The sequence below is a fragment of the Amphiprion ocellaris genome, chromosome 20 (genome assembly GCF_022539595.1).
Source record: "Amphiprion ocellaris isolate individual 3 ecotype Okinawa chromosome 20, ASM2253959v1, whole genome shotgun sequence".
NCBI classification, from domain to species: domain Eukaryota; kingdom Metazoa; phylum Chordata; class Actinopteri; family Pomacentridae; genus Amphiprion; species Amphiprion ocellaris.
Window position 1 is genome coordinate 24927015 of NC_072785.1, and position 24675 is coordinate 24951689.

Consider the following 24675-nt stretch of genomic DNA (forward strand, 5'->3'; position numbering starts at 1 on the left):
CTTTGTTTTACAGCAATAAAAGGAGAAATCACAATTTGAAACAGCACAATTAGAAAAATCGCAAAGGTTTTAATTTGGGATGTTCAGATTCATGCCGTCCTTCCTGGTGTCTCAGCTGTTTACACTGCATCACATGTTTAAGATCTATTACAGCCACTATTAAACTAAAACTTAAATATGTGGCAGAAAATCACAATTAGATATTTCCCTCTAATTTTTCAGCCTTAATTTAACTTGTACTTAAATATAATCCCACATGTAGAAGTCCTCAGTGTTCGTACAAGTTTCAGCTTAAAGATAAAATCAGAAACACTCAGTTTTCAGGCTTTTGATTCACTTCTGTTAACGTCTGTTGTGGCTTTTAGTTCCTCCGTCACAGATCTTCTCCTGTTTGGATTCAACTTCAGTTTATCATCAGTCTGTTTTCTGCTGGAGGTCAAACTGTGCTGCAGGGTCCTTCGCTGTCCTCGCTGTCGTCCCACAACCCCTGGTTCACTCTCTGCTGCTGAACGACTCCTGAAGGTCTGAAGACGAGCAGAAGGAGGTGAAATCATCTTATTGATCATCTATTGGTTTGACATATAATCTCAGAAAATATTTGAGCTGTCAGTCAAAAAAAGGGTTTAAAGCAAATCAGAGATGTTCAAGCAGAAGACACCTGATGATTAAAGATAAAATAATCCTGCTGATGTTCATTTCTGTTGTATTTTCAACATAACGAAGGCTCACCTCAGATTTTCTCTGCTCGGGTTGAAACTCTGGAAGTTTTGTCTGGTTGGAGCTTGAATCGGTATGAAGCCTTGTCTGTTGTCCTTCTCTGGAGCCGAATCAGCCTGAAACATGAATAACATGGACATAAAGAGCAGGTAGACGGAGTTTATCACAGGAAAACATAAAACTGGACTCAGCCAGGATGCTGTAGGACAAAAAATACATGGAAAACATGGGAGTAAGGGTATTTTTGGACAATTTTCTGATCCACACAAACAGATTGAATATTTTCTTTCATTAAACCCACTGCATGTAGGATTTTTATGTGATTATATCGTCTTACATGATGCTTTGATGACATTTTTTTACATTATAAAATGAAAGACGATCCCAGTGAAAATGAGTCCACGTGTTGCTGCAGCAGTTCACCACTAGGGGGCTCTAAAATCTACACTGAGTGGCTTTAAAGAGCAGCTTTGGGAGAATGAATGTCAGAAAATGAAGCAGAAACTAGATTATTACTAAATTATTTTCCATATGTGCAGTAGAGTTTTAGATGTGAATAAAAAAAACACAAGTTGGCTGTGATGCACAATAAGGGGACAGAAAAATGTACATAATTTAACTCTTTTTTTTTTTTTTTTTTTTTTTTTAACCTGGACTGGACAAAATGGGAGGAGATAAATCAGAAACACCCGTGAGCTGAAAAATAAACAAGTTTGCAGGAAAACAAATTGAGGAGATATTAGAAAGTTTAATCCACTTTCTGGACATCTTGGTTTTAAAAGGTGTGACAGATTAAAGTAAACAGGACAGATTTTTGGATAAACTGGGCAATGAGGACCTGCTGACTGGTCAGATGTTCCTGACTGAACTGGACTTTTGTCCTCCAAAGTTAAGTTTAGTCTCCTTAATCACAAATCTACAAATTTCTGCTGCTCTCATCTGATAGATCAACGTGTAAAATATTCCTCCTACACTGTTTAACTAAATACCTGCAGGCTTCAATTTGGATATTTGTGTGTGAGATACTCTGGTGTTTGGTTTTATTTTGGCCTGAACAGATCTGACTGATAAATTGATGGGAGTTTTTCTTTTCTATTTCTGTCCTCAACCCTGTAAGACCCAAATTTAGAAAAAAAGGAACAAAAAATCAATAATATAAATATAAATAATAATAGTAATATATATATAAACCCAAATATAGAAGAAAATGAGCTATATATCCTATATGTTACATGTTCTCCTCGTATATACATATATATATATATATATATATATATATATATATATATATAAATAAATAAAAAATATTTTGATGTATAATAGAAAATAATATTTTTTTTTAACTACGACTGATGTATTTCTGCAACAGTGGGTTTGGATATTTATTTTAAGCTGCACTCTTACATGTTTTATCTTTGTCTTTCTATTTAATTTTTTTTATTGTGTTGAACTGCCTTTTCCTATTGCTTTGTTTTTGTGCTATATTTGAAGCACTTCAAAGCTGATTCTTTTATTTATTTTTTTTTACAGGTTTTTACAATTTTTTAAAAAATGTTTCAAATTTTGCAGGTTTTTACTGGTTTCTTTTGTGTGTTTGTTTGTTTTACAGATTGTTTTCGTTACAGTGCATCGCTTGTATAAATGAAACCTTGCATACCTGCTTGGACGGGTCGTCCCAGATGGGTCTGAAGGCACTTTTGGGATGAAGAGGAGGAGAACCCTTCCTCACGCTGACCAGCCTCTTTCCGTAGGACCCCACCAGGCAGGGCATGGGTCCGTCCCCGTAGGGCCCGCTGGGGTTCCTGAGCGGAGGATGGGGGGTCAACCTGGGGATCTGCCACCTCAGACACACCGTCCTCTCTCTGGGCGTCTCCGGCTGCTGCTGCTGCTGCTGGTTGTAGGAGGGTTTCAGGAGAACCGGGACCTGGCTGTCCTCCTCGTCCTCCCCGCTGACGCTCTCCACCGTCTCCCTCCTCAGGGTTCCGTCCGGGCTGCAGGAGGTGACGGAGGAGTAGTCGAAGGCCGAGGTGTCGTCCGGGTCGGTCTCTCCGTCCTCCAGGCTGTGGTTCTGGTGGGGAACCTTTCCGTTGTTCTGGCTGAAGGTGCCCTGGCCCGAGTCGCTGTTCTCCCCCCATCCGGCAGCGTCAGGGGTGAGGAGAGAGCAGCAGCGTCTGCAGTCGTGAGCCGGCTGGTTCTGGACGGTCCGGTCCCTCCTCACCGGGCTGCAGGACCAACACTCCAGACGCATGGAGTGGCCGCCGTCCAGCCCGTTGGAGAGTCCTGGAGGCTGAAGGTCTCTGCTGGGACACGAAGGAAAGTCACTGAACCAGGACACATGGAGGAGGGAAATAGTTAAACAATTACGCCAAATTTATCTAGTAAAATCACTGAAAAAAACAATAATTTACATGTTGACTGTAAGAAAAAAAGACAAAACTACAAATAATGATCACACCAGAAAGCTGGATTTTTACAAAAAAAATTGTTACACATTGTAAAATCTTTTTTTTCCCGTATTTAAATCAGCAAAACATTTTTTGAATTTTTTTTCCCCCAATATTTGGCCATAAAATTACAAGACCTTTACTGTATTTAAATCAGTAAAACACATCTTTATTTTCATTGTCATTTATGCAAAAAATATTTTAAGATTTAAAAACTATGATTGTACAGATTTTCCCCAGTTAGATTATAAATAAAAAATCCCTGCAAATGTTTCACTGTAAAATGAAACTATTTTCACTGTATTTTAAATATCAAAAATTGATATTTACTTTCATTTGAAAGAAAAATTAAAACTATATATTGGGAATGGAAAATATTCATCATTATTAACTGTTATTTTACAGATTTTTCCCTTTTTTGTCAAAATTTTGAACTTTTGAAAAAAAAAATCTGCATTAAATCAGCAAAAATGTATATTTTCTGATATTTGCCATCATTTGAAAGAAAAATTATGGCTATAAATGGTCATTTGTTCTTTTACATTTGACCATAAAATTACGCCTTTTTATAAAAACTGTTTTTAGGTCAGCTAAAAACATATTTTACATTTTTATCGTATTTTTTCTGCCACCCTTCCTGACACTCACCTCTGAGCTGCAGGGTTGTTCTCGTCTCTGGTCTGTTGGCTTCTTGTGCAGCAGTTTGCAGATGACGTTGCTGCTGCAGCATCAGAGCAGCTGCCAATAAAACAGAAATTATACATGAATTTACCTCTAAACTGTTAATTAATCTGGTGTCGTCCTTTTCCTGACTCTCTAACCTTTGTCCTTCTCCTTCCTCCCATCGGACGTCTTCCTCCAGGATCACATGACATCGAGACAAAACGCTCCTCAGCGCTCGTTCGGTTCCCAGCAGGAGGCTGCAGTCTGGATGTTCTTTACCCGTCCACTGCAGCAGGTTCTGGACATTCATTTAACAACACACTTTAATTAAACCGTTTAACCCTCGTGTCGTCCTGCAGGTCAAATTGACCCATTTTAATGTTTGAAAATGTGGGGAAAAAAAATTCCACAGTGAAAATTTCCACATTTTCAACATTTTTGGGAAATTTTTGAACATTTTTTGGTGGAAAAAAAGAAATGTTTTAAAAAATGTTTCCTTAAGAACATTCAGAAAAAAATCAACCAAAATCCAGTGAAATTTACTGGATTTTGGTAGATTTTTTTCTGAATGTTTGAAAGAAAATATTAGCGCTTTTACTGATATATATGGAATCACTTCAGATATTTTTAGATTTTTTTTTTGGAAGATTTTTATTCATTTTTTGAAAATGTTTACAATTTTTATTTTTTTATTTTTATGTCTTGCCTAATTTGGGGTATTTTTTAAATGAATCTTTTAAGGGAAACAATTAAGGAATTTTTTGAATTTTCTTCCTGAACATTTTGCAAATTTTTATAAATTTGGGGAATTTTTTTGCTGAAATTTTGGAATTTTTTCTGACAAGGGAACAATATTTTTTGGTGGATGTAAATGAGGACAACAGGAGGATTAAAAGAAGATAAAACTGATGCTTCTTACCCAAAAGGAACATTTAATTATACTGTGTTTTTATTACATTACTCTCCATATTCAAGAAATTCATAAAAACACATCTTTTTTAACGCTGCTTACAACTTATAATCCCTTAATATATATTCTTCATTTTTAAATTTTTTTGTGTTCTTTCTGACTTTGTAAAGCATCTTGAACAGTGCTATTTAAGAATTATTTATAATTATTAATAATATTGAATTAAAAGATGAAAAGTTTGTCATAAATAATGAGGTCTCTATCTTGTAATAAACCATCAAAGTAGCATGAAACTACCTTGTTTTATTTTGAAAATTGTGTTTAAGGTAAATTCTCCAGTTAATTTTGATGTTACAAGATGCATTTATGTGTCTTCTTTTAAATAATGTGCAGATAAAGACAGAAATTCAAATTCGATCAGTAAATAACCTACATTTGATGTTTAATACAATCATTTTGTTGTATTTTAATCAACAAAAAATTTAATTATTTTACAGATATTTGCTTTCCTTTTATTTATATTTAGGATTGAAAAAATATCATTTTTAAATTTTTTTTCCCTTAAATAAACTGATAATATCTACTAAAATCACATTAAATTACTAATAGTCTTCATATTAACCCTAAAAAACAGGACAAAACTGTATTGTCCACATCAACAGCACTATTTAAGTATATTTTTATAATTATCATTAATATTAAATTAAAAGAAGAAAAAATTGTCATTAAAACTAAATAATTAGGTCTCTATCTTGTAATAAGTGATCAAAAAGCATGAAGCTATATTGTTTTAATGTGGAAACTGTGTTTAAGTGAAATTCTCCAGTTGATTTTGATGTTAGGAGATGCATTTATGTGTTCTTGATTGAGCTTTTCTTTTAAATAATGTGTAGATAAAGACAGTGAACTAAATTCAATCAATAAATAACCTGCATTTGATGCTTAATACGTCTAAAGTGTCTTTTGAGCTGCTGACTCACCTGGATGTGACTCAGGTAGCTGTGGATTCGAGCGACTGGCGCCAACAGCAACGACAGCAGTTTTATTTCCTCCCTCTCCATCTGGCCGCTCTGTACAAACCAAGACAGGAAGCATCTGTTGGTGGATCTGGTCTTTTAGATGCATTAAACCTGATTAAACGCTGCATCACCTGCATTTTGTGGCTTTTCTCTGGTTGGTTCAGTCTGGTGAACTCCAGCCAGAGGAACGTGGCCAGAGTGGTCGTGTATCCGAGGTACATGTCTGAAAAAGCTGTCTGGACAATGCAAAGCAGAGCTAATGTGAGCACTATGTCCTTCATTGTTGAGTTTAAAGCACTTAAATCCTAAAATCTTACGTCGTTTTGTCCGATTAGCTGCACCAGGATGTCCCCGACCAGAGACTTCCAGTGTTCAGCGGATAAACGCTCCTGCAGAGTGTTTCTGAACAGCAGGTGGCGCTGTAGCAGCTGCTCCACGAACTTCACGTAAGTCTGACTGGATCACAAAGAAGAAGGGAAAAAAACACAATTACTCCTTGTAGCAACCAGTAATGTAACACATCTGGGCATTTTAAATGTAATAAAGCCAACAAGAGAAGCACTTAGAGAGGGCAGCACTCCTCCAAGGCTGCTCAGTTGTTGTATCATTTCCGACGGATGAAATCTTGGCAGTGATGCAACTTATAGTCTGGATACACAGATTTGTTAAAAATTTCTGTATCATTGCCAGATAGCGGCACTGTAGCTATGACAACAAATGAACACTACATCAGCTGCCTGCTGACGATCACATGATTGATCCTACTACAAATCCACCGCTGCAGATTTATTGGGACTTATTTGTCGGAAATGATACAAGGAACAATTGATTAAACTGTGGGGATGTTTCCGAGTCCCATCAATTCCTGCCGCCCGCTACATATTTAGGTCACATGATTCGGTATCAGTACATAACGTACTCATGCAAATCACACACCTGTGCTCAGTGCAAGGTCATTCTGTTTGTGGTCGGTACGCTATTGGCAGGTATGACATTATTAGCCATCATTACATTATTAGTTGCTACACTTCCTTTTTTTTTTTAGCTGTTTTAATCTCTAATGTGTTCTAAAGACTCACTACGGCTCCATGGTCATCTGGTGAGCTGGTGGCGTCTTGTACTTGTCGTACAGTTGGTTTAAAGTTGACACATATTCCCACTCAGAGTGTAGAAGCTGCATCGCCACCTGGTGTCGAGCATCTGGAAAATCAAACATATAAAGCTACGTTTAGCCTTTACATGCTGCTTGGGTCAAATTTGACCCATTTAGACATTTGACAGCAGTAAAAAAAATACCCTAAATGTTGTTCTTTTAGCCTGAAATCTGGTGACTTTGGCCTTACAGAAGAGAATTATCATTATAACCAGCAATAAATCCTATTACACTGTGTCAACAGGCTTCAGTGTTGTTTTATTTAAGTATTAAAATCAGCCTAATTGGCTTTAAATGCATGCAAAACCCCAAACTGTCTGTATATTAATGTGTGTGTTGTGTATCTGACCTGTTCCTTCGCTCAGTCCAGCCTTGAGGCCCTGCAGGAAGCAGTGGAGGAGCAGTTTTCCTCTGGACAGAGCGGCTGGTGGAGCAGACGAACAGTCGCAGCGACTCCGTCCACCGACCGACTCTGCTGGATCGATGCTGCACAACAGATGGCAACAAGTCTGTCTGCAGGTTCGACATGTTCCTCTGCTACCACCAAGGCTACGACACGGATAATACAGACTGCAGCTCTGCCTACTGTGTTATTACCACCTGCTAACCACATACAATCACCCTGTTTATGAGGAATTGTAGGTATTTTACACTCAGAATTGTGATTTATTAACAAATAACTCCCAGACATTATGAGCACTCAGGGTGAGTTTATTCAGTAGCTATCTGCCACTTAAATGACCATGAAGAGGCAAATTTATTAGAAAATATTATTAAATAAACAGTTTCCTCCCAAAATATGGTAAAAGTAGAGTCATGTATTGGTACTTTTGCATTTAAATTAAAGCTCAGAACAATGTGACAAAAATAGAAGCTTCCTTTTCCTTTTAGTTTTAATTGTAAAGTTATTTACAGTCAAGCCCGAAATTAATCATACCCCTAGCAAATTTTGACTGTAAGTTACTTTTATTCAACCAGCAAGTTTTTTTTTTTTTTGTTTGGAAATGACACAGATGTTTCCCAAAAGATAATAAGATGATGTACAACAGGCATCATTGTGGAAAAAATAGTTTCTCAGCTTTTATTTAAATATAAAAGTAACTTTAAGTTAAAAATTTGCAAGGGGTATGAATAATTTCAGGCTTGACTGCAAATAGAGCAGAAAAATGTACACTTTCTTGTAGATATCTAAGTATATGTTAACTCTACAGTGGGATCTGTATACTGTATTTACACTACTGTTCAAAAGTTTGGGGTCACCCAGACAATTCCATGTTTTCCATGAAAACTCACACTTTTATTCATGTGCTAACATAACTGCACAAGGGTTTTCTAATCATCAATGAGTCTTTCAACACCATTAGCTAACACAATGTAGCATTAGAACACAGGAGTGATGGTTGCTGGAAATGTTCCTCTGTACCTCTATGGAGATGAATAAAAGTGTGCATTTTCATGGAAAACCTGAAACTGTCTGGGTGACCCTAAACTTTTGAACAGTCGTGTACATTCATCTGAAACAGCGGCAGCTCTGTAGTTCATATGTGTGTTTCTACCTCTGTTTAGATGTGGAGCTCTTTCCTTCCTGCTGAGGTCTTTTGCTGTACAGCTGAACAACCTGACATCTCATCACACCCAGTTCCTCCTGCAGAGTCACACAGCAAAGTTCACTTTATCATCTCAAACGTCATCATTCTACGCTGACACATCAGCTGTAAGTAGCTTTTCAGTGTCACCTTCAGTGATTCGACCAGAGCCTCCAGACGGAGAGCTTTCTTCTGGCAGCTCCTCCGGTTCTCCTCCAGCTCCTCCCTCAGGTAAGTGTCTCCATGTTGGATCTGACTGAGCTCCAGCAGAGCGCTGGTGAAGCCCGTCTTCAGCTCCGACACCATGCACTGCAGCTGGAGGAAGTCAAAATGAAAACATCAGAAGGGAGTTCAGCTGAGAGGAGCATCAGATGTCTGTCTAACTTGTTTTATTTAGTTTACTCTGGGACATCAGCTGGGTTTTTCCCTCATCTGCTGCTAATTTTAGAACTATTTAACCCTTACAAACTGTTCATATTTTATGCCTTCACAGTAGAACTCCCTCATAGTCAGTGACTATACCAACTTTTGAACTACAGATCTATTTAGAATGTCTAAGATCTAAATAGATCTGGAGTTTAAAAGTTGGTATAGTCACTGACTAAGAGGAAATTCTACTGTGGTGGAATAAAATATGAACAGTATGTCAGGGTTAAAGCCGTTAGTGCCTAAATTGTCGTATTTTTAATGTGACGTTTGGTTCATTCAGTAAAAGGCAACCAAACTTCTACTTTTTTGGTTCTTGAAGTTGTTCCACCTCTCATCAAAGTCTGCTACCAGGTTTTATAGAAGAATTTCAGGGTAAATTCTCGTTCATATATGACATTACTGGAACATTTTTCTGTATGTTGCTTTGAGAATCTTCCAAACATCCCATGAATTTTCAGTCTTAGTTAACTTTTTTTTTTTTTTTATCTTAACTGTATTTAACCCTTACATATTGTTCATATTTTATGCCTTCCCGGTGCTCACAACACTTTCTGACAACATCGACAGCTTCTAATAAAGTTTCAGGGATATTTAGCATTTCAAACAATGTTCCTTTAAGGTTTAAGGAAGGTTTAGTTTTTAGCTACAGTAAAATAAATGTGTCATTTTATGGTCAACTGTAAAAGAACAAATTACCATTTAAATTCAAAATTTTTCTTTCAAATGATGGCAAGTACCCGGAAAAAATAAGACTGTTTTTGCTGATTTAAATACAAAAAAAAGATGCACTGGGTGCCTGTATAGCTCAACGGTTTAAGCAGGTGACTCACGTACAGGAGCTGGATCCTGATGCAGCGGTCTGGGTTCAATTCCAGCTGACGGCCCTTTGCTGCATGTCCTACCACTACTCTTCTCCCTGCTTTCCTGTCTGCCTCTTCACTGTCTCTATCTAATAAAAGCCAAAAAAGCCTACAAAATATTTTTTTTTAAAAATGCACTTTTACAGTCAAACATTGCAAATTTAGGATTAACATATAAATTAATATTTAATACTTATTTATATTATTATTCCCTCCTTATCAGTGTCCATACCAACTTAGAAACTCCAGATCTATTTAGAATGTCTAAATAGCCTATGTCACATTAACAAATATATGATTAATCCTTAATAAATGTTTCAGAAAGCAAGCAAAGTGTGTTTTTTAAGTTTTTACATTTGTTTTTAGAGAAAAGCATCTACTATTACACAATATCATGTCCTGTTTGACATAAAAAGATAAAAGCCACAATGATTTAAACATATTCTATTGCATTTGAAAACGCTATGAACATTTTGGAACTGTTGGAATTTATAATATATCCATGTTTAACCAGTGCAACTATCAGTGTTCTCACTGCTATATCATAAAAAAATCATCATTATCAACATTAATTCAGCATTCACCACTTAGTGCTCAAAATGCTGAAGAGTAAAACGCTTATTATAAACTAGTCTCTGCATCCAAAGCAGTGGTAGGAAACTTTGAGTGTGTGGAACTCAGTGTGGAACTAACCCTCTTCATCAAAGGGTCTGTAATCACTGGTGGATCTAAACTCCTTCTCAATAGATATGGGTCAATGTGATCCAAAACAGCCTCAGTGTACAAAAATTTGTAGAAAGAATGACATTTAAGGTATTTTTACTGCTGTGAAGTGTCAAAATTGACCTCTGTCAGGGTTAAAGCTCAGAATGTGAAGCAAACTGTCTCTTTAAAACCAGCAGAACCCGGCTGGCTGTTGAGGGACGGTGCAGAGTACCTTGGAGATTTCATTGACGAGCTCGGCCTCCTGAGGCTTCATGACCTGTGCAGAGAGCGACACAAACAAGTCTGTTTGCAAACAGAGATTAATGTGCACAAACTGTGCAGCCCATCTGATCTCTGGTTTCTCCAGCAGTCACACGGGGGAAGCTGAGAGACTGAAAGCAGAGTGGTGGCTTTGAGTCTATGCAGAGAAAATACAATCCATCTACCAAAAATACATTAAATATTGATATAAATCTTTACTGTCCACCTAAACAAATGCTCTATAAGAAATATGCATTAACATAATAACAAATATGCTAATTCCATCATCAGTTATCCTCCTCAAATGTGCATTAAAGACTCTATGTTCACCAGAGGAGTTTGAATAACATTAATAACCTTATTTTCAGACTTTTGAGCCTGTTTGTTTGTGGTACTTGCTCAGATGTTACTCCTGCCAGCAGCCCCTCTGCTAAGGAAGTAGCAGCCAGCCAAAGAGCTCAGCCCTGCAGGGGAAACGGCTGCAGGAGCCAAGATCCCTCCTTATAAGTCTGCTGACAGAAGGACAGGCAGGGATCAGCAAAAAATGAAAGGAAAATCCAACATGCAAAAGCTTTATATTTCAATTTTCACATTAAAACCAGATTAGATCAGTTTTATAGGAAATAATGTAAGCTTTGCTGAGTTTATTTCATTTAAAGGAAGCAAAATATGCAAAAAAAAATCATTTTTATTGCAGATTGCAAGGCTGTGATTTACATTTTTGCTGCTTTAAAACATCAGACAGTATTGTAAAGCAGAAATGTAGTGTCAGTGGTGCCCAAATATCCAACAAGCAACCAAAAAACAGAAGAAAAAGACTGACTGTCAAAGCAAATGAAGCAAAACCAAACTCACCTTAGTGAAAGCTCCGCAATAATAACCCTCCAGACATTTGAAAAGGTGGAAAAGGTTCAAAAAATCCCTAAAATCCTGCAAATTGGTCCTTCTCTGTGTTGTTTTGAGTCATTTGCAGCGACTGAAGGCTCGTGTTGAGCTGTGTGCTGCTCTGTGTGGACAGCAGATGTCCTGCATGATGCTCTGTGAGCAGCACTGATCTGCTGAGAGAAGCCAGGCAGAGAGGGAAGCATGCAAACGCCTGTAAGGAAGAACTGCTGCGTTTTAAATGTATTGATTTTCCAGGTTTGATCCTGTTTTCTGCCTTGCTTTGCACATATTTTTGTCTATGCCTGTTTTATACAGCACTCTGGGCAACTCATGCAGTATATCAATAAATGTGATTTATAGAGTAAATGAGTGGTGCATTTGTGTGAATGTATTTGATTTTGCTTCAACTTTATGACACACGTCTTTATCTTTGTGTTGCCTTTTTGTTTACATATCATCTAAATGTTGCTCATAAAGAAGTTCTTTTTTCCCAATATGGATAATAAACAAACGATCTTTTATAATGTTTTGCTATAAATTGAAAGATAAATTGGATGAAATGTAAGAAAACAAATTAATTGCCCGGATGGTAAATAAAGTAGTAGTATAAGATGAATAACAATCATTTTAGGGAGAGATGACATTATATTACAGAATTTTTCCAGTATTTTATTTCTATTCTATATATACTGCAATACCTTAGACCATCTGATTGTGATATAATGAAATTAAAGCTATTCAGTCATGCATCTTATAATAGATAATGAAAATATAGGTAGCTTAAAAATATGAATAATCAATAAAATACACATACACGTATATAGTAGATTATATAGTGTTGGTATACACTTTAAATAACTTTAATACTACTGTTGTTTGAATTTAGAACCGGCTCCTAACGGTTCACATTTTATCTGCTAATTTTAATATGTTGCAAGTAATTAAATACAACGTTTTTATCGTCAAGCTTCAGAAAATAGAGAGCTAGTTCTCATTTGTTGCATTTGTTAAAGTTTTAGGGACGTTATTAAAGGTCACCACCTTAACTCCGCCCCCCTTGATATCTCTGCTCTCTAAATCGAGCGCTTTCACGGCTGGGTTGTTTTGCAAGGGGCGTGGCTGAGGTTCCGTTCTTCAATTTGATTGGCTGCTGGCGTCACGGACTTTTCAAATTGCAGCAGCTGCTGACGGAGCTGTCAAAACAGACGAGCGGAGCAGAGCGAAGCTGGTGAGAAATAATGACTAATACGCACAGATTCTTGATATTTAGCCACATATATGTATACATAAAAGGCTTGTTATCTTCTTCTGATAACATTTAGGTAAAGGTTTGGTTTAATTCTTCTCCGTTTTGCTTTGTTTTGGCCTACAAGCTGCACAGCTAACGTTAGCAACATTCAGGAACAGTCTCGTGAGTTCTGGCATTTAACGTTTATGCTATTTCAGATAATAACGTCTTGTTATGGGAAATTTAATACTCTTTTAAATATAGAAGAAACGACAAGACTATTATAGTTTTAATTTGTAGTTAGCAGGTTCATGTTTAGCCTGTAGCTACTCGTCTTACTGTCACCTTAGCTTAGTTAAAGGACCTTTTCCATGATGCTGTTTTAGCATGTTTTAGCTCACATGGTCCAAAATCATATATATGCAGCCTATATGATATAATTAAGTCTTGTTTTTGACTTATGCTGTGCAGGACTAATTTTATATCAAACATTTACATTACACCACATTTTTGTGAAGAAAACAAAAAAAATGCAAGTATCTGAGAGTTACATCAATATTTCTCTGACAGATTGTGCAAAACTTTAACAATAGTAGGATTTATTGCAGGTCGGTTACACAGTGTTTGAATACAATATGCACAGTATTGCACCTTACATCATTGGCAGCTATTAAATTAATCCCCCAGCTATTCTGATAATCAAGTATTCTGTTTGAGTAATTTCTTTAAAGAAAAAAAGTCAAAATTATCTGATTCGAGCTTCTGAAATTGGAATATTTTCTGGTTTCTTTATTTTATATGAAGTAAACTGAATATCTAGGATTTTAGGAAACACTGATGGATGTTTTTCACCATTTTCTGACATTTCATGGAGCAATTCCAGCTCACACCTGCACCAGAATTGTTGGCATCATGACACTCTGCCTGCTTAACCCTGTCCACAAATATTGGAATTTTAACCTAATAGTTGCACATTTTTAATATAACAAATATAACAAGTGAGACACTGTGCTCTTTGCAAAGTAAGGTTATCCCACTTTCTTCCTATACTTGGTACATTCTCCTCATTAACATGACACTGAGTGCAGGCTCCTGTACCAGTGGTTCTCAGCCTTTAAATTAGTCTTATTTCTGACAATTTTAGAGCTATAATTACATGTAAAGGCAAGATGCAGGTTTTAGCTTCCGGCTGGACTTGAGATTGTTATATTTGATAAATTATTAATACTCTAATCTGGGTGACTGATGGAGATGCAGATGAGATGAGAGGAAAAAGTTCCCCATAATGCCAGATAACACAATAAACCAAAATAAATGACTAATAATTATCAAATTAAATCTGTTGTCTGTGTTGCTAAAGCAAAAAAAAACTTCAGCAAGAGGAGATAACTCCTCCTCCACCTCCCTGAGCCTCACCTGCACCTTGTTACCATCATCCTTTTTACTTTTTTACAAAGCTTCTTATATCTGAAGGCTTTCTTTCTTGGCTTATTGAATTAGTTAACTGGATACCACCAGATCTCTGCAAAGACAAACCCTCTAACTGTTGTGCTCTTTGCTGCTTGAATGATGCACAGAGGAGCCAAATGTAGGCCGCTCGTGTTATCAATATCATCTTATTTTAACAGGTTTAAAAGGTTTAATACATGACAGATAAATAGATGTGTGCCAGTTATTAACAGTTCAGGCCTATAGCCTCAAACAGCCAACGGCCTACAACATTACAGGCTTGTACAATATAAATAAATCTTATCTTTATATATATATATATATATATATATATATATATATATATATATATATATATATATATATATATATATATATATATATTTTAATGTATGTATGTTATTCTACCATTTGTGAAGTAAACAAAACAAAATGGAATTACCTGAGAGCTACATCAATATCTCTGTAGTGATCAAAAACAGTAAAAATAGTGGGATTTATTGTAGGTCACTTGCTCTGTGCTTAAATATAATCTACAAGTATAGTACTTGTACTATTCAATCTTTTCAATCATTTCTAAAGTATGCTGTAATTTAGGTATTCAGTCAAATATAAATCTCTAGTTGCAGAGAATTCAACATCATCACAGCTAACTTATTTTTGTCAGCGTTGTTACATATTGCAGCCTTTAGCCTCACAAGCACACTTCAATAACAAAACCTGGAAAAAATAAAGTTAAATGTGATGTTTTAGGTGATTAGTTCACTGATTTTGCTGATAAACTGCACCCAACTTGCAAAACAGATTTATCATGTAGTTTTGATTATCAGCGCCAATGAAAGTGTACATGATGTGCAGCTAACATGGTAAAAAAAATGTAATTTTCAGTCCTGAATTTAATTTTCCTGATTCCTTCCTCAGCTGTCTGAGAAATGAGAAATGAAGAAATGAAGACGAGTGAGTTTGACTCGTCGTCTGAAGACGAGGAGGTCGGAGAGGAGCAGCTGACTCCCTTCCACATCTCCTGGTGAGTCTCAGCAGCTTTGGTTTGACCTTAAACCAACAAAAACTGTGTTGTTTTGTGTTGTTAGTTCACATCTTTTTTAACTCAAGCATTGTTAAACATATATGATTCTGTTAATTCACACATTTTTTTTTCTATTTTATTTTTGTTGGCCTTCAGGTTGCCTCTGTCCATAGTAGAGTGTTCGCAGTTTCTTGGAATATGTGCACTACCAGGTGAAATCAGAGTTTATTAATTTACACTTTATTTGTTATATCTTTTATGAATCTAGAAATAAAATCTGAAGTCTAAGTTTTTTTCCTGATTTTCTTTTGATTTTAGGTTGCAAATACAAAGATATCTGCAGGAGCCTGCAAAGAGATGTTGGTAAGACAACCTTGATGTTTACTGGGGCCGAAATAAATGTCTAGATGTGAGTAAAAAAACATATTTTAGTCTGTATTTGACATTTCTCGAAACACTTTCTGCTAGGAGACGTGGGGAATGCAGCATGTGAGTGTAATTATAGAAAATCCCATGCAGTAAAATTAGCTCCGTGAATCTTTCTATGTTGAATAGCTTCATGTTTAAAGATGTTGTACTGACAATTTCAACTGTTTATTGTTTTCTTCATTAAATGAATGATTAGTTGATGGGTCTTTAAAAGAAAATGGTGAAAAATGTCAGCTTCCAAAAGCCCAAGATAACAAATTGTTTTGTCCACAACCCAAAGATATTCAACTTTTCTGTCGTAGAAGAATAAAGAAATTAGAAAATATTTAAATTTAACAAAGGAGTTTTTCTCAAGCAGCTTATTTAAAATTGCCGGTGAAATATTTATATATTTTAAAAATATTCAATAATGGCAGATTTAATTCCACATGATGTAAAAGATGATGTGATTTTTTTTTTTTTATTAACAATTTAGAGACACTATTAAAGTTCAAACAGAGATGGCAAAATTGAAACGGCAAAATAAATTATCATTAAATCTGAAAAAAAGCCTTTTGGCAATTGGAAAATAAACTCTTTAATTCAGGTAAAGATAGATAACTCTAATATTTAGTTTAATTTTACTTGTTTGACTAGGAAATATTCTATTTTTTAGACTGATATATTTGACTGTGGTGCAACATCAACACATTCAGCCTGTTTAGGATTTTTTTTTGTACATATTAAAACTGTTTCAGTTTTTCTACATACAGGAATCTGTGTAATATCAGTATTTTTCTACTTAGGGGAAATCTGTCATGTGAAAACGAATCACACTCTCAAAGTGAGGATCTTTAAGTCAGCGTCTCTTTATTCAGGCAGTGAACAGAATCTCACACATCAGGTTATGGAGCTCCCTGAACAGGAGGAATGACAGTATTTATACTCTTGTATCACGTTGTTTAGCTACATGTCAGTCCTCTCTGTTCTGGATAGTGTCTCTTTGTTCTGACATGGGAGAGTAGCTCTAAAATATTTCTTATCTTCACTTTATTCAAGACCTCCTGGACTTTCTCACAGACTTTTAGACTCCTGCAAAACAAGTAATACAATCCTCAGTATTTTAAAATCATTCTGTTTATTTTTTATTTTCTACTGATGTTTCCTACACTATGGCACTTTCCAATTTACTGCTGTAAAATTGCACATTTCCCCACTGTTTGATTAATGAAGGATCAACATTAAAACCACTGACAGGTGAAGTGCATAACGCTGATTAACTCGTTACAAAGACACCTGTAGGGTGGTGAGATGTATCAGGCAGCAAGTGAACAGTCAGTTCATGAACTTGACGTGTTAGAAGCAGGAAAAATGGGGCAGTTGAAGGACCTGAGAGACCACATTTTGATCAGAGCATCTCCTGAACAGCAGCAGCAGGTCATGTTTTGAAATTCTTTAGTGCTTGTTTGCTGTGATAGAAAGGTGCATCACATTTGACTGTATGGGGCTGCATACCACATCCATCCATCCATTATCTATACACTGTTTAATCGTCATTAGGGTCGCGGGGAGCTGGAGTCTATCCCAGCTGAATTAGGGTGAAGGCAGGGGACACCATGGACAGGTCACCAGTCTATCACAGGGCTACACATAGAGACAAACACTCACACATTCACATCTACAGACAATTTACAATAATCAGTTAACCTCAGCATATTTTTGGACTGTGGGAGGAAGCTGGAGAACCAGGAGAAAACCCACACATGCACAGGGAGAACATGCAAACTCCATGCAGGAAGGTGGGGACACAAACCGGGGATCTTCTAGCTGCAAGGCGACAGTGTGAACCACTGAGCCACTGTACAGCCCTGCATAGCCACAGTCAACCACAATTTATGCTCTAGATAAGTCTCCCTCAGTGGGGAAATGTGGAGTGTAAAAATGTAGAGACATCAGCTGGAAAATTAAAAATAAACACATAATACTCCAAGTACAGTTAATATTGTGGCGATTTTTTATTTTTTTTTTTTTAAATGTAGAAATTCTAATTCCTTTGAATGTGGAAAATAGTATTTGACAGGGTTATTCTGTATGTAGAATGATGTTTGAATTTTGGCTGTATAAAGGTGTTAACTGCAACAATAAAATGCACTTTAATGTGTCACTTTCTAACATTCTAAACATCTAGAGGCAGTTTTAAACATGTACATGAAGCATATTGCCTCCAATCCTGTTTGAACTAGACTCTAGAAAACAAATAATGAGAAAAAGATTAAAATCTGCAGCTGTTTGCTTGCCTTGTTTTCACCAGAGGAGCTCCAGAACCAGGGCGTTCAGGACGTGTTTGTGTTCTGCACCAGAGGAGAGCTGAACAAGTACCGGGTTCCCTCCCTGCTGGACGTCTACCAGCAGCGAGGCTTCACCGTCCACCACATGCCTTTCGCAGACGGAGACGCTCCTGAGCTGGAGCAGTGCTGCCGGATCCTGGAGGAGCTGCAGGTCAGCCTCGAGAACAACCGGAGGACGGTGATCCAGTGAGTGAAAACATCCACAATTTAAAGTTACAAAAAGCTGCTTCAGAGTTAGAAATAAAGAACTTGTATTGCAGGGTTTTAGGCATTTCTAAATTTAGTCAAATACTAAATGTGCGGTTGACTTTTATTCACCAGACAATCTCAAACTGGTGTCAGAGATTGATATGCAAACCGAGTGAAGCATAGAAAGACAATAAACTTGGATTTTCTGCCAGTTTTCAAGAAAAATAACCTGCAAAAATCTGTTCACAGGCATCTTTTGTAGGAGCAATATATTAATGTTTAATAGATCAACCTAAGAAGCTGCACTTCCAGACATGCCACAGTCTGATAAAAGCAAAAAAAAAATAAAATACACAAAACGATAAAACAAAATGCAACCAAACCGACTGAAAACCTGAAACAATGTCTGAAAACGAGTACAAGGAAGTTGTACATCTCATATGTGGCCACATTTCCTCTTCTGTACTTCACGAGGTTTTCAGTGATCAAATTTATCTGAATTAAAGAGTTTATTTTCTGATTGCTCAAAAAGTTGTTTTTTTTTTTTTTTTAGATTTAATGATAATTTATTTTGCTGCTTTAATTTTGCCATCTCTGCTTGAACGTTAATAGCGTCACTAAATTATCAAGACTGTCTTTCTTCTAAAAATCTAATATCGTATAATTTTTTTAGAACATGTGGAATTTAAGATGCAGCGATTGAATATTTTTAAAGTATAAAATATTTCGCCGGCTATTTTCATTAAGCTGTTTGAGCATTTTTTCTTTTTTTGAGGAGAAAATCCTTTTATTAAATTTAAATATTGTCCAGTTTCTTTGCTCTTCTACGACAGTAAAGTTGAATATCTTTGGATTGTGGACAAAACTAGATATTTGTCATCTTGGGCTTTGAGAAACAGACATTTTTCACCTTTTTCTGATAAAAACAAACTACTAATCATTTATTTAATTAAGAACAAAATAAACTATTGAAATCATTGTTAGTTGCAGCCCAATATGGAACATTGCTGTTGTAAACACTTAAAAATTTGTAGATGGAAAAACAAGTTTTTTGTTTTTTTTTTAAAGAATCTAACGACTAACATGCCTCATCTGTTTTCTGACACAGTATGCAAGTCAAGTAAAGCAGTGAAAGTTAATAAATTTGCCTTTTTTTGCAAATCCTCTTGGACTTCTCCATAAATACACGTGGATTCTGCTGAAATATGTAGATTTTTCATATATTAATGCTTGTTTTTTCTGAAAATACTCTAATTAAACTGCATAACTGAGGATACACCACCTACTTCTTTGCCCTAAATATGAAAAAATCTCTTATTTTAAAGACAGTTTTCCTTGAAAGGATGAAAAACTGATTGAGAGGCTTCATACAAAATGAAGAAGACACATGAAATAAAAAGAATATTTTCTTAAATGATCATCTTTTAATTATTTTTATGAGAAGAAGTGCCATATTATGAGAAGAAATTGTTGTTTTATCAGGAAATAAATTTGACATAATTATGGAAAGAATCTTTTTCAACACTGCTTACAACTTATAACCTCCTTTTCTATCTGTTCTTTTCTTCTTTTTTATCGTTTGTGTTCTTTCTGACTTTGTAAAGTGTCCTGAACAGCGCTATTTAAGTATTATGTGTAATTATTATTAATATTGAATTAAAAGAAGATTTCTCGTTAAACCTAAATAATTAGGTCTGTCTTGTAATAAATCATCAAAATAGCATGAGACTATCTTGTTTTAATGTGAAACTTGTGTTTGAGTGAAATTCTCCAGTCCATTTTGATGTTACGAGATGCTTTTATGTGTTCTCGATTGAGTTTTTCTTTTAAATAATGTGCAGATAAAGACGGTAAACTAAAGGTTCGTGTGTCGCTCAGTAAAACGAGGACGTTTGAAGTCGGCAAAGCTTTTACTGCTGCTGTTAAAAGGCTCCTGAGGCTCTTTCATGCCCCAGAGAGCTGATAAAGCTGCTTCACCAGGCAACAGGAGGAAACCAGCTGCACTCCACTCACCTAAACACATCTACAATGTAAATCTGGAGGCTGCTGCTGCGACCACAGCATGCAAACTTGGTCCTGTAAAGGTTGAAAATAGAGTCGGGTGCAGCCTTTTGTGTGCCTTAATATCCGAGGTATTTTTAAGCCTCGGTATCCTGAAGCAGCAGATGGCTTCTCACCACAAAGCATCTATTTCCAGCTATCCTCGGGACACCTCATTACACAACAGTTTGCTCCGTAGCCGTGCATTTGATGGGATTTTGCACTTTTTTTGTCTCCTCCCTCAGCTGCTATGGAGGCCTGGGACGCTCCGCTTTAAGTAAGAAAATCCTCACACTATTATCTGATATCAGTGTTTGGAAATACGACATTTGATGTGTAAAATGTGGTTTTTGTGTCGTGTTTTCTGTTCAGTCGCCGCCTGTTTGCTGCTTCAACTCTCCTTAGCAATGACGCCCAATAAAGCCATCGAGATCCTCAGGGAGCACCGAGGAGGAGGAGCGATACAAACTGTGAAGGTGAGACGTTGCTTTTTAAGAATTTTAAGGAATCATTGAGCTGTTTTTACACGTTTAATCCCATTAATGTAAAATCACATCACTTTTTTCTGCCTTTATAAACTGCTGCTGTTGGTTTCATTTTATTTCAGTACTGCTTTCATAATAAAAGTGCAGAGACTTTAGTAGCATTGTAATTCTAATAGATATCCAGAGCCCTCAGAATAAAAAAAATAGTGAAGCAGCATTCAGCTATTATTCTCCTCACCTGTGGAACAAACTACCTGAACACCTGAGGTCTGCTCAAACTGTCGGCTCTTTTAAATCCGGCCTGAAAACCAGATTAACTGCAGATACTCAATCTATTTTCTTGTCATTTAATGCGCTTTTATGATCTTATTGTCTACTTTTATGTTTTGTTTCTTTGATTTTAATGTACGTCTACCTTTAAATATTTTTTTTCTGAATGCATTTCTTTGCCACTGTGTATGAATTGTGTTATACAAATAATACCGTGATATTGCACTTATGGGTGTTTCTGAAAGGTGCATTTTATTGATTTCTGATTGTTTTCTTAATCCTCTGAATCCCGAAACCTGTCGAAAGATTTGAAAGACAAAAAGTGCTACAATGACACCATTTATCAGAGTCAGACACTGTAAAAACATAAAGAATCATCAGTTTTAACTTTCTAATGGTCCTCCATCTACTCATTTGTTAATCAGAAAACTTAACAAAACCTAAGCTTAAAAACGTAATATTTCATCAAAAATCATTTTATTCTACAGATCCCATTTGAATACTTTTTGCTCTAACCAGACTTTGTAAAATATAAAAAACAAAATTTAAAAAATCTGCACTTCTTGGCACAAGAAGAAGCCAAAACGTTAAAAAAACAAACAAACAAAAAAAAATGTACCGAGAATTCAATAAGAGTAAAATAATACAGCCATTAGGAATAAATGGGGCATTTTATATTTAAAAACAAATTGAAGAAATTAAGAGTAATCAATAGTTTACAAAACTGATCAGTTCTTCAGGTTATTTATCACAAAAACACTCTGGTTAATGCCTCAAACTTAATTTTCTCAGTTTTATTTAGTTGTCATTTATTTTAGTTTTAGTTTGTTGGACAAAAAAAAAAACAAAAACTTGAGCTCCTTGAGAAATTGTGTATTTTTCACTTACTTTTAACATTTGATAAATAAAACAAATAATCAGTCAATAGAAATAATGATAGATAATTGATAAAGACAGTAATCAATAGATGCAGCCCTAAAATTCTTATGTTTAAAAGAAATTTTCCAGCCTTGTTTCATTTTATTGCACATATTTTGTGTGTGGCAGTTTATTTTTTTTGTCGCAAAACCTTTAAATTCTTGAATCTAAAAAAATATTATAATTTTATATTTTCTGATTTTTATTTTAATTTTTTTTTTTACATCTCTCACTGAGAAATGGTCATTTTTCTTTGAGTTTTTTTTAGGAAATGTGCACGTGGTGTTTCTGTATATACAATTGTTGCGCTGAAACACGCAAAATCCAAAGTACGATGCATCTTGTTTTCAATATTTGACGACTCCTTGTCCTCAAAGATTTCCTGCTGAACATGTTTTTCCGTTTCCGTAGCAATACAACTTCCTTCACGAGTTTCGGGAGCGGTACTCGTCCTACCAGGAGAGCAGAGGAGCTGCTTCAGAGCGTTCGGTGTCTCGGTGATCGCTGCTGCTCTTCTAAAGGAAGAATCCAATCTGCTCATTCATCGGTGATTCTTCTCTGATCACGTGTGATGTAATTGTATTCTGTAAGAATTGCACTTTAAAAGAATACTCTAATATATTTCTGCTTCTCTTCCTCATTATAACCAAATAAAAGGATCATTGGGAAAAACGCTGCTTCTGTGTTTTCATGTTGTTGCAGCTGCTTCACAAACAAAATAACGCAGGTTTTTCACATGAATCATGTGTTGTTCTATTTAGAAATGTTCACCTAATGCATGTTTATTCTGTTTTTAACCGTGTCCTTGTTTTTAAAGGTGGATTTCACTGAACAGGAGCTTTTCTGGTGCCTTTTAGGTACAATATGTTCACGAAGGAGCTGCACTTTTCTTGCTAAATATGCAAAATCTATCAAGCCTGTCTTTTGGACGGCGTGGAATTCAAGCTGCAGTAATTAATTGATTTAAACTATTGAATATTTTGCCAACTATTTTCGTAATTGATTAATCGCCAATTTTTTTTTTTTTTAAAGAAAAAATCTAAGTTCTGTGATTAGAGTTTTTTAAATTTTAATGTTTTCTGGTTTATTTTCTCCTTTGTGTAAACTGATTATCTTTTGAGTTGTGAACTAAAGCCATTTGTCATTCTGGGTTTTGGAAATACGTTTTTTCACCATTTTGTGACAAAAACCAAACAACAAATCCCTTATTGAGAAAATAATCAACAATTAAATGTAAGTATTGCTGTTGTAAATTCTTAACTTGGACTTTAAAACAAACATTTTCAAAAAAGAATCTTGAGGACTAATATGCCTCATCTGTTCTTTTTTAGTGATTTTCACATCCTGAAAATTGAATACATTTGTGCTGAAATGTTTAAAAAATTACTATTCTGTATTTTATTTTCAGTTTTGATTATGATTGTGGTTTTACTCTGATGCAGAGACTTAAACATCAACAAAAAAGATGTTAAAATAATAGAATTTCTTGTTTATGTTCAGCTCAGTCAGACGAGTTGTGATTTGTGTCGTTTTTTTTCAGTTTGTGGCGCTGACAGTTTTTTCTGTGCGATAAAGACTTGTGCATTAATGATAAATAACAGTCGTGTGAATGGCTCTTTGAAGCTGTACTTCAGCACAACCAGTGTCCTAAAATCAGTGATGGAAAGTAAATACTTTTACTCAAGTACTATGCTCAAGTACAATTCTGAGGTGCTTGTACATGAGTATTTCCATTTTATGCTCCTTTATACTACATTTCAGAGCTTAATATTGTACTTTCTCCTCCACTACATTTACCTGACGGCTTCAGTTACACAATGGCTGATATAACAGTCTTTTAAAATACCGTAAAGTATTTTACAGTAAAGTAACGGTTCTTCCACCACTGGCTACCTTGCTTATGTTGGGCAGGTGTAACATTTACCATCTTGGTTTTTGCTAAATTTGCTCCTTGGCACAAAGGACTAAGTATATCTGAAGCTGATAAGAATGTTGTATTTTCTTCAAAAATCATAAGAAGTACTTTTACAAAATAAATTCTGAGGAGAAAACTTACTACAGTTTAACCTCTGGGAGCCACAAATGTCCGAACTACATTTTATTGAAGCCCCATCTACCAGTTAAAGGTAAAAACAGGTGACAAATTAAAGGAAAACCAACAAACAGTAAAGATTTTGAGCCCTAGTGTGCAGCTGTAATGCACTTTTTGCATAGATTTTTCAAGTTTTTGGAACTCTACTGGAGGAACAAACACCATTTTTCCTGAAGATATTCCATTATTTTGTTTTAAAGATTGTGCAAAGCGCTGTCTAACACATTGGTGAGTTGTTCAGTTTGGTCGTAATGTGCATATGATTTTTACTTTGATCAAACCGTCATTCATGCCCAGAAGAAAAGACAACTTTCTTAAGGATGGAAATATTTCATCCAATGATAAAAGTGATCATTCAGAACAACTTTGTGTTGATTTGCAAGGACTTTTTCCTCTGCAAGGACAAACTATGCCTGCAAAATGTCCTCACTGTTTTCCCATTAATTTGCCACCAGTCTGTATTTTAATACAAAGCAAAACTGCAGGCATTAACATGATCTTCAGCATCATTCAGATTAGTGTTTTTATCACCATTATCTGTGCAACAACTTGAGACATCTCACAAGGAAATTAAAAATGCAGCATTAAA

General features: G+C 35.7%; 2 protein-coding genes across 6 annotated transcripts; one reads left to right on the forward strand and one right to left on the reverse strand.

Annotated features, from left to right (window-relative positions):
- Nucleotides 1-49: 49 nt before the first annotated feature.
- LOC111579390 (uncharacterized) lies at nucleotides 50-11795 on the reverse strand. 5 transcript variants are annotated; one of them, XM_035955596.2, is made up of 15 exons: nucleotides 11603-11795; nucleotides 11143-11256; nucleotides 10719-10763; nucleotides 8643-8807; nucleotides 8463-8551; nucleotides 7256-7392; nucleotides 6833-6953; nucleotides 6071-6209; nucleotides 5885-5989; nucleotides 5715-5804; nucleotides 3983-4122; nucleotides 3810-3899; nucleotides 2375-3017; nucleotides 730-833; nucleotides 50-524 (listed from the first exon to the last, which is right to left on the reverse strand). In XM_035955596.2, the coding sequence occupies exons 3-15, from the start codon at nucleotides 10758-10760 to the stop codon at nucleotides 437-439; spliced, it is 1953 nt and encodes a 650-aa protein (XP_035811489.2). In that variant the 5' UTR covers nucleotides 10761-10763; nucleotides 11143-11256; nucleotides 11603-11795; the 3' UTR covers nucleotides 50-436. The 5 variants fall into 5 exon arrangements, with proteins under 5 accessions (XP_035811489.2, XP_054861751.1, XP_054861748.1 ...); XM_055005776.1 differs by having other exon boundaries at nucleotides 2375-3014; nucleotides 11105-11256; XM_055005773.1 differs by having other exon boundaries at nucleotides 11105-11256.
- A 996-nt stretch (nucleotides 11796-12791) lies between these two features.
- Nucleotides 12792-22666, forward strand: cdkn3 (cyclin-dependent kinase inhibitor 3). The gene is made up of 8 exons (XM_023286659.3): nucleotides 12792-12860; nucleotides 15231-15336; nucleotides 15493-15548; nucleotides 15655-15699; nucleotides 18056-18278; nucleotides 20567-20598; nucleotides 20694-20797; nucleotides 22406-22666. The coding sequence occupies exons 2-8, from the start codon at nucleotides 15242-15244 to the stop codon at nucleotides 22493-22495; spliced, it is 645 nt and encodes a 214-aa protein (XP_023142427.2). The 5' UTR covers nucleotides 12792-12860; nucleotides 15231-15241; the 3' UTR covers nucleotides 22496-22666.
- The last annotated feature ends 2009 nt before the right edge of the window (nucleotides 22667-24675 follow it).